The 15,767-nt window shown below is 45.7% G+C and overlaps 1 protein-coding gene across 4 annotated transcripts in view; it reads right to left on the reverse strand.

Annotated features, from left to right (window-relative positions):
• Positions 1 to 6,140: 6,140 nt before the first annotated feature.
• EGFL8 (EGF like domain multiple 8) overlaps positions 6,141 to 15,767 on the reverse strand; it is a 68,739-nt gene continuing 59,112 nt past the window's right edge. For all 4 annotated transcript variants that reach the window (XM_073548744.1, XM_073548743.1, XM_073548742.1 and 1 more), the window contains exons 6-9: positions 15,375 to 15,554; positions 12,315 to 12,379; positions 7,655 to 7,817; positions 6,141 to 6,316 (exon numbers count right to left, since the gene is read on the reverse strand). In XM_073548744.1, coding sequence (XP_073404845.1) covers positions 6,267 to 6,316; positions 7,655 to 7,817; positions 12,315 to 12,379; positions 15,375 to 15,554 — 458 coding nt within the window. In that variant the 3' untranslated portion in view covers positions 6,141 to 6,266. The remainder of the gene's footprint in view (positions 6,317 to 7,654; positions 7,818 to 12,314; positions 12,380 to 15,374; positions 15,555 to 15,767) is intronic.

Genomic DNA, 15,767 nt, shown 5'->3' on the forward strand with positions numbered 1-15,767 from the left:
CACCCTGGTGCTTGTATGGACGTAAAGGAGTATAACCTATGGGCCACTTATTCAGTGAAGCAGTACCTGTTTCCACCATGTGAGGGAGCTAGCACACCATGGACATTTATGGCAGCTGCAATGTGTATGTCACAGGGATAAAAGAAATGAACCCAATATGGACACATGTGCCAGTGATAAATGCATTAGAATTAGAGTTGAGCAACTTTAGTCGGATCGGGTTTCATGAAACAAAATTTGTTTCAGATGAAACTGGTCCGACTAGGGCAAAAAAAAGTCGGAGTTTCGTCCGAAACCCGACCCCAATGCAAGTTAATGGGGAATAAAAGTTGGCATTGAGCGGATGACATTCATTCACTCAATGCTGACTTTTAATCCCCATAGACTTGCATTGGGGTCGGGTTTCGGATGAAACTCTGACTTTTTTTTGCCCTAGTCGGACCAGTTTCATCTGAAACAAATTTTGTTTCATGAAACCCGATCTGACTAAAGTCGCTCAACTCTAATTAGAATAGCTCCAGGTTTATATTTCTGGGCTTTCGTACCTGTGATTTTTACATACATTCTAAACATTAAAAGTCCTTTGGGTCATTGATCTTATGATGCTACTCTTCCCACAAAAGCATGTGATTTGTTATACCAAAAATGTAATACAAAGGAGGTCTATGGAAGAAAAATGCCACAAACTGTCTGGAAAAAAAATGCCAAACCTACAGCTGCCCACGGTTTTTTTTGACATGGTAAAAAGTGTGATTTCATGTGGAAATCTCTTCAAGTCCAGAAACACTCCTCTTCTGTGAAGTTTGGGTAGAGTTTTTTTTTTTTTTGCTGAAACTGATGCACAATCGGAATGAGTAAGGGTCACACTGCGTTATGGTAGTCCGTTAGATGGACTGCGTTACACCGTGGCATAACGTGGTGTAATGCAGTCTGTTAACGCTGCCATTCCATCCCATTATCAGATGCATCGCCTAACACATGTCATAATCGGCATGCTCTAGCGATGTGCCGTCATTCTGTGACGGAGCCTCGGACACGGGTATAGCATAGCACGATCGTGTTATGCTATAGAGTTAACGCAGCCCATGCACGCTGGTGTCTAGGGTAAACAGCGGGTATCCAAGAGCCACGCGGCTCTTAGTTACCCTCTGTTTACCCTAGACACCAGCATGTAGCGTCGCTGATCGTTGGTCTCCTGCTGCCACATGCAGCGATGCGTGCTGGCCAGCGCGAGACCAACGATCAAAAAATGGCCCAAGATGATCCTGCACGATCAGCGATACCCGGCGGGGGCGGTCGCTGATGGGTGTCACACAGCGAGATCGCTGATGTGTCACAAAATCAGCGATCTCACTGTGTGTGACGGGGCCCTTAGTAGGGTCTGCCAAGCATTTTTGAAGCAATCCCGGCATGTGTTCTGGTTGTCGTACAACCGCGGAGACCTGGAACATATTCGAGCATGTTGCAGACACTCTGTTGGCTCCAGAGCATACTCAGATAACACCTTATCCCAGCACGTTCATGAACATCTCCATAGATTGTATCTGTTCTATTCATGGAAAGAACATATAGAACTAGTATGCAAAGCCCGGACATCTGAAAGAGGCTTAAGTCTTTCTTTTCCTTTATCCTACTCTTGTCTTTAACTCAAAGTTGCATCAAAAGCTGCAGTGGTGTTTTAGAATCAGCCAAGTGCTAATTTTCTCTCTCAACTCTGCATTGTGGTTGGCTCAGTGATCATGTGTTTTCTACTGATCGGCCGATTCTCCGCTCTATGTTCTGCAGGAACCCTGAGATCGAGTGTTTGCTGCCCGATCCGTCATTCCCCCAACGTCTTCGGTCGGAGAGTCAGGATTACTGTTAACTCTCAGGATTCAGCCAACTTGTGTAGGAGCGTTTTGGCCCGTTTCTTATAAATCTATAAGAGGTGTCCTTATTGCTCCCGTTACAGCTGAATCCCAAGACGTCCATAGTCACTACTTCACCTAAAGAAGCTCTTTGCCACAAAATGTCATCTTTGCCTCCTTGTATAATGGGAAATTCTAAATATTTTGTTTCCTGTACTTCATGCAGAGTTATGGCCCCATGAGTTTTGCTTGGTGAGGATTGTGCACCTGTGCCGGGACGTGTGAGCTGGAGAGATCCGCAGTTTCCCAAGGAGCTATCGCTACGGGAAGTTGTGTGGTGTTTACAGCAGCGGGAAGGGTGGTATTTGGATAAGCACCTTACACGGGGCGCACCCAGCTTTCCCCCCCGACTCAGGAAGGGAGGAGAAGGAGTAATTCTGGATGTGTTCCTTATCACCGGCCAGCACATGGCGAGAGGGAAAGTAAGAAAGTGCAAACTCAGGCAGAGAAAAGAGACCTATGACTGGATGATCATACGACCCTTCTGTCTTGTGAGCGAGAGATTGGTTGTGGAGAAAAGCGGCAACAACCTTCAGACAAAGGAGCTACTTGTGTAAGTAGGAGGCTCTTGACCCGAGAACGCCATCGTTACCATCGACCTACAATGGTGAATGAGACGGACAGAAACCATGGTCTTCATTACAGAGGTTGTCTCGTGCTAATGCACCTTTGCGGGATTTTCTTCTCTCTGCCGGAATAGAAAGCCACCTTGTAAGCCTGCATTCACACTGGAGGTAAAAAGCCGCAGCAAATTTGCATGGGTAGTGTGGACTCTGCAGCAGATTTCGCTCCTTTACAGGAAAGGGACAAAATTTGCACCGTGTTTTAAAATGTGCACCATAAGCCCAAAAAAACCCGCAGCTCCTGGAATTGCCCAATTGTTGTCCTCACGGCTGTTACTATGGTTCTCTGCGGGTTTTACCTATTGAAATCCACATTACAAATTCTGTAGCATTTCCCTCCTGTGAGGACAAACCCCAAGGCTCTATTCACATGATGGATTTTGTGGAGGATCTCCACCAAAATCTCCCTAAGGAAAGCTTCAGATCCACATCAGATACTCCTCTCGTTCTGTACAATGTAAAACCCACCTTGCTGTTTATATGAGGAGTTGGGGTTTTTTTTAGCGAGGTTTTTGATGGGAAAAATAAGTGACTTGATTCCTTCTAGAATATGCTCCAAATGTGACGCGTCCACGTTCAAAGTCTGCAAACACTGGAAAAAAAACTTGTTTAAAAAAACTACGAAAGAAAGTGAATCCTGAAATGGATTCTTCTTGTAAAACTTGTCTTTTTTCTTCACCTTGTGGCCTTAAAGTGTATTTACATCTCCCGACTTTGTGGCGTTAAATGGCCAATAATTGCAATTTTTTAACATATTTACTAAAGCTTCTCCCATCCATTGCAATGTTAAAAACAAGAATGCCCCCTAGGTTCTCCTTCACATGTTCGTGTTTGCAGTACGTGTGGCAGCCGCTTTTTTCACATATATCACATACCCATTATAACCTATGCTGCGGGGCACTTGTCCATTTTTTATCAGCAGCATGGATGATAAAGGCGAATTCAAGTCCATGGCTCCATTCATTCTCTATGGCAGTCGGGAGATTTCCGACCACATGTACCCCGTTGTCTCCATCAGTCCTACAGAGGATGAATGTAGCATGGCCGCCCTCTGCGCCTTCTATGAAGTTGTGGGCATTCTTAGGGAATGGAGTTCCGGAGGTCCATGAGGTGCTTATAGCAGGTGTGGAGGAAGACCGGTTACTCCCACGACACCAATGTGACGTAACTACACAGGCACAGCTCTCCGGCGCCCCCTTTGTCTCAGGTCAGTAAGGGAACTGCACCTAGAGCTAATGGCTGCCGGGGTGGATGTCCTGTTACCTGCTGGGTATTCTAAGATTCGTAATCAGAGTAAAAGCATCAGCCCAAGATTAATTTTATGGTTTAATTGCCTTAAGGGCGCACTAGATAATTACAGAAATATACAGTAAGCTATACAACGGAATTACAGTGGATTTACAGTCAGAGTAAAATATAACAATAAGGGTACAAGACTTAGAGATATAAAGCTGGAGGTCAATTTACCAGGTTGTAGGTTGCATGTGGATGCCGGGAGCTCTGCAGTCCACAGGTACAAGAATCTTAGTTGCCGAACAGACCCCAAAGCGCGTGCCGCTGCTCCCTTGGCAGATCTGTCCCCAGTTCCTTCTTAGATCATCATCATCTGGTTCTTCTGTGAGAGAGAGTCTCTGCCATGTGCTCCCAGTTTTAAGCATGCTTGGTTCCTCCCCCCTGTGTCAGAGGGTGGGCTAAGAATCTCCACCCTTTAGCTCCCTGCATAACTTATTCCCAATATCTAAGAAAGGGGGTAACTTTCAACAGCATGATCGGATCAGGACACAAGAGGTACAAGTGAATGCGGTTTGTTTTGCCTGTCGTGTGGAGAGCAAACATGGTCCCATTGGGTCGCTGTGGAAGGCCAATCTCTATATCTCAGGTCCCAGAGCCCTCGCCGACTCAGGAGTCGCACTGCCAGATGCGCTATTTCCTCAGGGTCACGTGGATATTATTTATGAGTCTGTAACTCGAAAGGTGTGCTCATAATCCATGATCCTAGGATGGAGTCGAAGTGGCTGGGAGAGACAATGGATGTGTATTTCTGTGTCCAGCTGGCAGGTATATTCTAATTGAAGCCCCCAGGCACCTTCATGCCCCATGCTGGCGTGGCTCCTACTTAAGCTTTGAAGTTCTGTTTTGGCCTTATCTCATTATTATACTAAAAGACCTTGCTATTCCACATTGGAGCACTGAATCCTGCTTTCTTCAATATGCTTACAGGCCATGGGGGGGAGCAGTTAGCTGTCAGACAAACTGACGTCACTGGGACAGGCCAAGTTCAGACATGAGGCGAGCATTATGCCCCATATCCAAGATGGCGGCTGCTCCTTCATCACAATAGGTCATTACAAGTCAGAGGCGTCTTACTGCTCGGAAGCTTTTTTGTGCCCCATCATTGTTGGTTCCCATCAGGGCAGGGATAGATCCGTTACACCAGGGGTCCCCAACCACCGGTCCGCGGCCCAGCACCGGGCCGTTGCAGTGCCCTTGCCGGTCCGCGGACACAAGGGGAGCCGGCGGCGGTGCAGCAGCTGATACCTAGCGGTCCCTGTCGGTGCGCTGAGCTGTCAAGTGTACCGCTCATTTAAGGTCATGAATATGGACGCCACTCATCTCCCATAGGCGTGGCGTCCATATTCATAGATCTTATTGAGCGGTAGCACGTGACCGCTCCGCACAGGAGCTGAAGCGCCGCGAGATGCAGGGAGGGAAGTTCAGCGACGGGAAGGAAGGTCAGCGATGTGAGGGTAAGTATGATGGAGGAGCCGAGCGGAGCCATATATACAAGGGAGGGAGAGTGGGAGCGGAGCCATATATACATGGGAGAGAGAGTGGGAGCGGAGCCATATATATAAGGGAGGGAGAGTGGGAGCGGAGCCATATATACAGGGGAGGGAGAGTGGAAGCAGAGCCATATATACAAAGGTGGGAGCAGAGCCATATATACAAGAGTGGGAGCAGAGCCATATATACAGGGGAGGGAGAGTGGGAGCAGAGCCATATATACAGGATGGGACAGGGGAGCCATGTATACAGGATGGGAGAGTGGGAGCGGAGCCATGTATACAAGGATGGGACAGGGGAGCCATGTATACAACAGGGGGAGCCACACAGAGCTGGACAGGACGGGGGGAACCACACATACATTTTCTGATGATTAGAAAATAATCAGCATGTACAGTACTCCAGTACAATTTTTCTTAAGTGCTCAATGCTCCATTTCCTTGTAGGTTCCAATCATCATTAGCAGTGACGGTCATCAGTAGAAGTAGCCCAGTGCTCCCACTGAAACAGAGAAACAGGCCAGGTGCTCCCACTCATTCAAAACCTATGGTGAGTTGAGTCACATTATAAATGTTATAATTAAATGATAAGTATGCACTGCTAAACTACAACCGCGTCCATAGCCCCGCCCCCTTATGACCAAAGTCCCGCCCCTGTCACACCTCCATCCCCGCCCTGCCGGGCTATGGAAGAATGGTCTTGCTTGAAGCCGGTCCCTGGTGCAAAAAAGGTTGGGGACCACTGCGTTACACGACAGACCCCATCATCCCCAGATGGACCCCACTGATGCTGAGTTATACTCTAATGAATCTGCTGGAAATCCATGTTATATACAAATACTATTTATTGATTATGAAGACATGACATAAAGGAATAAGGGTTATAAATAGGAAAAAGGGGCCATAAATAGGTGCGTTCCATAGGGGATATAAATAATTGGGGGATTAGGGGGTCAGCGCTTCAGATCTACAGGCATCTCAATGTCATTACTGCGGCAGGAACCTGGAAAAGATGAAGAAATAAGATGGAGGTTCACTTAATAAGCAGAGAATCAATGAGGCATTGCAGGAAAATGGTGGGTGAAAAAGAAGGTAGGGAGAGGCACAACGAGAAGGGTAGAAATAATGCTATAGAAGTCACCCCTATTTATTGGAAGCCTCTGGGTCCATGTGTCACAGACCATGATGCACGGATCGACCCGAACTCAACAGTCTCATAGGCATATAGGTTGGGTCAAGAGACCGTGCATGGACCACGACACACCGTGATGTAGGAATCTGGCCAAAAATCTTACAAGAGCCCAAAACATGAGAAAAACAAGAAGGGTCCAGTGCCACGGAGTACGTGATGAGTCACCCCTGGGAACACAAGGATGGGGCCTATGGAAATCCAGCTGCCCAATCCTTCTGATCCCTCATATCTGTGTTTAGAAGGGAATCAACAGGCTCCCATACACATTACATGTTGGCTGACATTTATCGAATGCGCTATCAAGGTGCCGTCAGAGTCACATTGCAAAGTCTTGATCATGAAATGCCATTAATACTATGGACAAGTGGTGGGAAACTGCCCCATGGGTATACTACACCTTAAAGTATCTTTTGATGTGTCACAGAGACATGTAAGAGGTTTGGAAGTCACAAGTTGATCATAGTGGTAGAGGTGTAGCTGAGAGACTCCCAGGTTCACAGGCATCACCAGTGTCATATCCCTACCCAGATCTGCTTCAGCAGCGTCCGCCTTCGTCACCAGGCGCCCCTGTACTCATTCTGAGGGATAGCACTGGTCATGGAGGAGTACCGCCTGCTACCCAGTCAGACAGAATGGTTGTGGGGGCTGCCTAAAGATCAGCAGGACTGCTGTGGCCAATGGGGCAGTACCACCCCCTACTTAAACTCCCACTGTTATAAGTGTTTACTTAACCTGGCTTTTATCTTTATGTCAATGTTGTTTGAAACTCCATGCTGACCCTGGATTGACCAAACCCCCTATCTGCCTGAAGATACTGCCTCTGACTCCATCCTCATGGTTCTGAACTAGGTTACTTACTTCATCCCTGCCCTCGCTCTGATTTTGTAAAGTATCTGTCCTCCTTGGTGTTGATCCAGCTAATCAAACTCCCTCTGCCAGTTCGCTCCATCAGTCAGCAGCAGCTCCATGGACGCAACCCAGGGGACCCTGTTGTAAGTCCAGATCCCTGTGTAGGGCGTTGAAGGGTTTTTACAGGGTCGATCTGGGACCTGCTAAATGGAATGGCTTGCACAAAGTCTGTCCATGGAAGCCCTATTAAAAGCTGCTTGGTTTTCCATGTACAGTATAACCTTAGAGCCAGTCACTTACATTCTCCAATCTTCTCCTCCATGTACATCAGTTGATCACTCAAAAAATCCACCCGATCCAAACTACGGATTTTCTCCCAGAATTCCTGCACCTGCTCCGAGCGGATCTCCGACAGTTTAATGGGGAAGAGTCTCTGCAGAGCGGAGAGGGCGCTGTCCAACTTCTATGGGAGAGGAAGAGAGACATCTTGTTATGGTGGTCTGCGGCTAGACCAAAAGAGCAGAGAACAATGGACTGCTTCAATGAGACCTCAGCAGGGAGATTGGGTCATGAAGGAGGAGAGATTTATGGATGGCTATCTTATCAAGTCCATATATCCTGCAGGCCTCAAACACTGCTGCTGTCCCTGACACTGGTCTTGGTCTGGTTAGGTCCTATGATTATTTTTCAGACTGGTCATTTCCTTGAATTTCGTGGCATGGAGACACATACAAACGTTGGTCATATGTACAAAGGTGAAAAAAAGGACTAAATCGAGCTTGCCATATGCAGCAGGAGGTCCCTGTTCATCCTGGACATATTAAAGGACATGATTATCCTATAAGAGGACATAGAGGGGTTCTGTGCATGGTCCTCGTCTGACAGCCAGGGCAGAGCGTGGCTACAAAGATTGTCTCCTGCTCTGGAGGTCCCAACACGTCCAGGTACTACTCGGACAGCACTGATGTCCATAGGAGCTGTGTAATGCTTACTTTAACCACTGGTGGCGCTACAAGGAAGTAAAACACTTGCTCTCAGGTCATCCTGCAGATTACAGGGGGCTTACAGTAGTTGGACCACCATGTTACAGCTTATTGTTGAAGAACCCCTTAAACATATAACATCCTAACACTCAGAAGCCGAGGTTTGTCTCCACTCCAGACCTCGGCTGTAGATCTTCACATGTTCTCTACCAGAAGAGCTTAATGAAAGGAAGCGCATCCTCACACCGCGAGCGGCTCAGGTTCCCGTAACTTCACCCTTACCAGACTTCCTGTGTTATCTTGGCTGAGCCTTGGTTTCCTGTTAGCGGTGTGCGACTTAAAGGGGAACTCCACCTTCACCAAGCTCCACCATTGTGTATGAAGACTTGATTATTTTTATTGAGTAGCTACAAATCTATACAAAGCATTGAACTGCCTTTATTTAAAGAGGTATTCCCAAAATCGAAACTTCTCCCCTATCTGCGCCATGAATAGTGCGGAGGTATGATGTTCTACATGGGACTGCTGGAGAAATCCAAGTACACAACTCTGCTATTTCCGGTAGTCCTATACTGAATAAATGGAGCAGAGGTCAAACAACTCTTCAACCCCTTCCCAGCGAAGGATGTACATGATCCATACCTCCCAACTTTTGAGGAACATAAAGAGGAATAGATCATACAGCACGTGTCGCGGTAAATGTTGGCCACACCCCTGGCTAAACAGCGCGTGTCACGGTAAATATTGGCCATGTCCCTGGCTACACAGCGCGCGTCGTGGCACATGTTGGCCACGCCCCTTGCCACACCCCACTCCACGCTCATTTACTATTTTAGATGGGAAGTGAAGCTTTGATTCTGCACTTAATAAAGTATCTGCAGTGTTTACATGCGATTTTTTAGGCTCCACATAGAAGACAAGAGTGAAAAAAGCACCAAATCCGCACAGATCAGCAGTGTCCTTGGGCGCAAAGTGGGAGCCTTTTTTGTTAGTTTTTATTTAGGGTTTTTACTTAAATGGGGTTAAAAAAAGATGGGAGACATATTATAAATACACTGTAATAAAGAAGAAAACAAGGACCAAATGAAAGCAAAATAAAAAAAATCAAATTTAAAGGGACGAAAAACATAGGCTAAATAAAGGCTGGAAAGGGTTAAGGATGAGAAGGGGGAGGGAAAAATGAAAGTGACAGAAGGAAAATGATAAAGGTTGATATGTACAGGATAGGGAAGGGAAAAGGGAAGAAAAGGAAGAACATAAGGAGAGACAAGACTATAGAGAAGACTGTTACATAATGTAAAATACTGTTATTTGTATTCTAATAGCGGCGCAGTTCAGCTGCATCTTTAGACCACAGGGAGCGTAGTTTTCATGAGATCACATCCACTTTGCCTGGACGGTTAAACATAGCAGAATTTTTGTGCAAAAAAAATCAGCAGAAAATATGCAGCATTTACGCTACATGTGAACATGGTCTAAATTTCAAAGCTAAGTGGATGTGATTCCAAGAAATCTCTGCTCTCTGTGGTCTGAAGACACTGCTGAGCTCTGCGGTTTTGTCGCATTTTTCTCTATAGGCCTCTTCTGGAAAAAAAACAAAACACCATGTACTTTTAATCGCAGAATCAAAGCTTTTCCCGACTATTAGGCCGGCATCAATCACACTAGCGAGAAATACGGACGAGTGAGAGGCGTGAAAACCACGCATTGCACACGGACCAATGATTCTCTATGGGGCAGCTCCCATCAGCCGGATGTTTCTGGCGCATATTTTACGGGCCGTGCCAATCGCAGCATGCTGCGTATGTCAGCGTACTACGCCCGTAATACGCCAATGCAAGTCTATGGGTGCGCAAAAATACGGATTACACACGGAACACACGTGTGACTTGCGAGAAATACGCACCCGCTGTCCTTTAGAAAAGCCGGCAATTGATTTTGCGGCTATTTTGCTATGTAGAACTATATGAAATATAAATATACTGTATATATATATATATATATATATATATATATGTCTCTATAACGTATATATATATATATATATATATATATATATGTATTCTATGTGTATATATCTATTCTTTCGTTTGTGTTTGAAAACCTGTCATCGGGCTCCATTTTGCAAGCCGGCGAGAAAAAAAAAACGCTATACGGATCACATACGGATTACATACGGATGCCTACATGGGAAAAATACGCGGCCACACCCTGACAACGGATGACATACGGAGCACTAGTTAGGGCCATTTCTGCGTATTACGGCCGTACAAAATGGTCCGTATTTTTATACGCTGTGTGTGACGCTGGCCTTAAAGCGTTAAAAACTCTGCTGCATGTCTGCCCAAAATTCGCATCAAATAAGGGGAAAACACATAAAAGAAATGCAGCAAACACACAATAATCATTTTTTTATGTCTTTTACCGATTCCCGTAAATAAACTGTGATGTGCAAGTCGTTACAATTACATTGACATCAAATATGTCCATGTTATTTGCTGATTGGTGATGTTTATTACTTTTTATAAACCGCATTATAAAATGACATTTTTTTTCATTATCAAGAGTTTATCATTATTATTTTTAGTAATTCTATAGCATGAAAAAATCTCTTATTCTCCCGCTATAATAAAAATCCATCCATTGTACACAGCAATGTATGTCTCAGTATGATCTGTATGATCCTGCAATATAGATCAACTACTCAAAATTCTCCCCATGACATAACTAGAGCTTGTGGCTCAGCAGCTTATAGTGGGTTTGAGATCTGGGGACAATCACAGAAAAAAAATTACATTTTTGTAAATGCTTATTATTTTTACTATTTTTATAGAACCAATAAATCTTGTTCTTCACCTCAGTATACAGAGACCATAGAAATACATTGTTATACGCAATGTATCTCTATGGACATGTATAATCTGCTTCTGGAATCATTGCCTGCAATACAGGTTAAGATAACCAAATTCTCCAATCTTTATCATAGTGGGCTGTAGCTCAGTGCCAGGAGATGTGAGTTTGCCTCCCAGGGGGAAGCAATTGCAGGTGAAAGAAGAGGGGAGTAATAGAGGAAGAGCTATGGAGGGAGCAATGAAGACTTGTCGAAGAAGTGAGTAGTATTAGAAGCTGAGAGAATAGCTGAGACGGTTGAGAGCTATGTATGATCTTGATCCACACATTGCAGGTGTCGCCTGCATTTTTTTAGACAGCAGCAACCAGAGATATCTCCAATAGCTGCTGTTTAACCATTTAGGTACCACTGTGAGTACCTGAGGCAATCATGGCGTGCCAATAGTTTGTCATGGCAGTAGGGGACCTACTGAAGACCCCCCATCGCCACCTTCTTTGCAATCCAGCCTGTGGTCTTCATAGGAGATCATTAATTTTCACATTTATAGCAAAACTATAGTATTGCAGTATATAGTACAAGCAACCAAACAGTCAAAGGTTCAAATTTCCATGGGGAGACAAAAAGAAATAAAGTAAAAAAAAATTAATAAATAAAAAATGTAAAAATGTAATTCAATTCACTTTTCCCAATTAAAAAATAGATACATATAAAAAACATTTAATATCTTGGCATCTTTAAAATCTCTGAAAATCTAAAATTAATTAAAAGCGTACGATACATGGCATAAAAGGAAACTGGAACCAAATACCAGAATTTCACGCCGCTCCCACACAAAAAAAAAATGCTATAAAAAGGGAAAAAAATGTGGATGCCTCAAAATGGTAAAAAAAAAAAAGATGAAAATCATTTACTGGGTCGTTTTTATTGCACAATGAACGCTCAAAAACAAAACACAAAAAACAATGGCGGAATTGCGTTTTTCACTGCATTATATGGTTACGTGAATGGTGTCATTCCAAACTACAACTTGGCCTGTTAGGAATTACCTGGCTTGAGATTGGCCACATAGATGAGCATCAGAGTTGTGTACACAAAACGGAAGAAGATCTGTTCAGGTATCACTCACCTGCTCCAAGGAGCTCACGAGACCGCGGAGATCCTGCACTTCATTAGACAGCTTATTTGAAAAATCTGCCAAAAAACATAAAGTAAAGGGACGCACCAATATAGAGACACTGGATATATTTTATATATGTTTTTTTTAAAGGAGTTGTCTAAAGTAAAAAAATAATGGCATATTTTTTTTCCCAGATACGGCGTCACGCCAGTCCATGGGTCGTGTTTGGCATTACAGACAGACTCTATGAAAATGAATGGGGGTGAGATGCAGTACCGTTCACAACTTGTGGACAGATATAGTGCTTTAGACAGAAAGCAGCCATGTTTTTCTAGTAGTGGACAACCCCTTTAAATAATATGGTCTTCTATATAATAAAGGGAGTAATCGTAGTTGGCAACTGTCCCAGGAATTCCTGGGTCAGACATGCAAGTTTCGCCCCCAAGTCCACTGCATCTTTCCCAGATATACTCCACCCTGATTGAAACGCCCCTGGCCCACTTCGAGTTCAGTTTTCATTTTATCATAGTGTGGCGCCCCTGAGGCTCAGTTGCCACAGAGGTACTGCACCTTCTCCTAAGGTGTAGTGCCTCACCGTCCAGGTAAGGTGGGAACCCTTTCCACGCTCCAACACTCGCACCCCAACAACAGGGTAGTTCTGCACAACCACATTGCGGCTCAGTGCTTAGAGAGTAGCAGAGCACCTTTGGTGGTTCCCTGCTTGGAACACTGGATGTGCTGGGAGGTGGGTGGAGTTGAGATATATAAAAGAGTGGGATAGTGTAGGATTAGAGGTTCAGTCTGGCAGAAGGTCAGACGGGTAAGAAGTCACTCAGACAGGAGTGAGGATCCCTAGAAGAAGGGATGGAGGAAGGAGTGCTGCAGCTGCCTCAGTGATCTGAGCCAGCTGGCACAGGAAAGGAAAAGAAGGAGAAAGACGTAGAACTGAAATCTAAGCTTCCATAAGAAAGAAAGACAAGTACGGAACGAAGGAGCAGAGAGAACAGAGACGACGTGGGTTAGAAGAGGGACCCTGCCTATAGGTTCTCAGTGCAAGGCCGGGGCCCGGTCCCCGAGGTTGTATGGACACTTATGGTTCTGCAGCAGACACCGGTGGAGTAGTTGGCTGTAAATGCACTACTCCCAACTAAGACTTGGGGCACAACAGCAACTGATTAGAGAGCCGGGGCTCAGGAGAAGGGAGTCCCCGAGAGAGGCTACAGCTGTCTGCCATACGAGTAGAGTTCTTGGGAACATCTGACAGGAGGAACTCCAGGGTACCACGGTACTGGAGCTCTTCACACCTTAAGGCGCAATAGAGGAGTTGTTCAGGAAAGTTACATGTTGGCGGAGTGTTGGAGAGGAGCTTCCCATCTGGCCTGGAGGTTGGCTGAGTCTCTGACCTGGAGGACACGTTCCGGAGGCAGGCACCCTTGTGTACCGCAGACTGTGAGTAAAGCTTTGGAACTGCAAGCCTCGGTGTCCTCCATTCATTCTTGCGCCAACCTGCTCAGCACCGCTACATCTGGGTACCATTCTTTACACTGCCTGCGCCTTTCCCACAACCATTACAACTACACTGCCCTGGGACATCAGCCCTGCCTGTGGAGGGCTACACCATCACTGCTGCACCATACCATCTGTCCCAGAGGATCTGTCTGCAGCATCGGCTTGGCACCTCCCTTGCCGAGCACCACAGGTGACGTCACAAACTATTCCATTCCATTAACTACATTTCCCCATTACTTGGGCGCACAGGGCCACGGACCGGGTCACCGCTGCTGTGACACCTTCCTCTGACACCGGCCCAGTACCGCGTACCCCACGGCCCTGGGAGGGCGACCCAACAGCAACCAATCAGAGCTCAGCTTTCATTTTACCTTAGCAACCAATCAGAGCTCAGCTTTCGGGTGTGTGGACACGCTGCGGATTCTGCTGCGGTTCCCCAGCGGATTTGGCCGCTGCGGATCCACAGCAGTTTTTGCTGCGGTGTACAGTACCATAATATCCTATGGATATTAAAAACCGCAGTGCAGACGGTGCGGATTTTTCCGCGCGGTTTTCCTGCGGTTTCTAAACCGCAGAAAGAATTAACATGTCAATTCTTTCTGTGGATTCTGCTGCGATTTGCCATCTCCTCCATTGTGGAGATGAAAAACCACAGGGCAAAACCGCAGAGCAATCCACAGGTAAAACCACAGGTCTTTTGACCCGCAGATTTACCTGCGGATTTTACAAAATCCGCGCGGCCAAATCCGCACCCCAACCTGCAGCGTGTGCACACAGCCTTCATTTTACCATAGCAACCAATCAGAACACAGCTTTTATGTAATTATAAAAACCAATTAGATCTCAGCTTTCATTTTACCATAGTAACCAACCAGAACTCAGCTTTTATGCAATTATAGCAACCAATCAGAGCTCAGCTTTGATTTTACCATAGCAACCAGAGCTCAGCTTTCATTTTACCATAGCAACCAGAGCTCAGCTTTAGTGTTACCATAGCAACCAAACAGAGCTCAGCTTCCATGTTATCATAGCAACCAGAGCTCAGCTTTCACTTTACCATAGGAACCAATCAGAGCTCAGCTTTCATTGTACCATAGCAACCAAACCTCAGCTTTAATGTTACCATAGCAACCAAACAGAGCTCAGCTTCCATGTTATCATAGCAACCAATCAGAGCTCAGCTTTCATTTTACCATAGCAACCAAACCTCAGCTTTAATGTTACCATAGCCACCAAACAGAGCTCAGCTTCCATGTTATCATAGCAACTAATCAGAGCTCAGCTTTCACTTTACCATAGCAACCAATCAGAGCTCAGCTTTTACTTTATAAACTGCTCTGATAAGATGAAAGGCGCCCTGTAATTGGTTGCTATTGGCAATCGGGATAGTTTTTCTCTTTTACAGTGTTGATATATCTGTCCCATTCTGTGACTTGAGGCTAAGTGAGCGGAGTACAGGAAAGATTCCCCACACACGAGCGTTTACATTGATGACTCACGATCCCCGTACCATAACACCACAAGCTCCTCCATCATGGCCGTGACAGTGACCTTGCTTACCTTCAGGTTGCTGGGCCAGTACTGACACTTGGGGCTTGCTCTCCTTGTTTCTTGTTTTCATACAGAATTTTCCATCTTCTCCCAGCGTGTACCCTGGATGACATTCACAGTGGTAGCCGCCCCTCGTGTTGATGCAAACCTGGGAGCAGTAGCGGGACGGGCGCCGACACTCATCTATATCTGAAGGAAGGAGACACAATATTGAGGATGTTTCTGTTGAATATTTGGCTGCAGAATGAGTTAACAGAGAATCTGTCAGCGAGCTCGGCTTGTGACTGCTGTCTTGTTCCAAACTCCTCTCAGCTGATTTACGACCACATTAAAGTTCCCCCGATCTTAGATGTGGTCTGCGTCATATTTGTTTTTCAATGTGTTTCTGCACCTCCCGAGGAC

Source organism: Dendrobates tinctorius, unplaced genomic scaffold (assembly GCF_039654945.1).
Source record: "Dendrobates tinctorius isolate UK_male_01 unplaced genomic scaffold, ASM3965494v1 ptg000158l, whole genome shotgun sequence".
In the NCBI taxonomy this organism is placed as follows: Eukaryota; Metazoa; Chordata; class Amphibia; order Anura; family Dendrobatidae; genus Dendrobates; species Dendrobates tinctorius.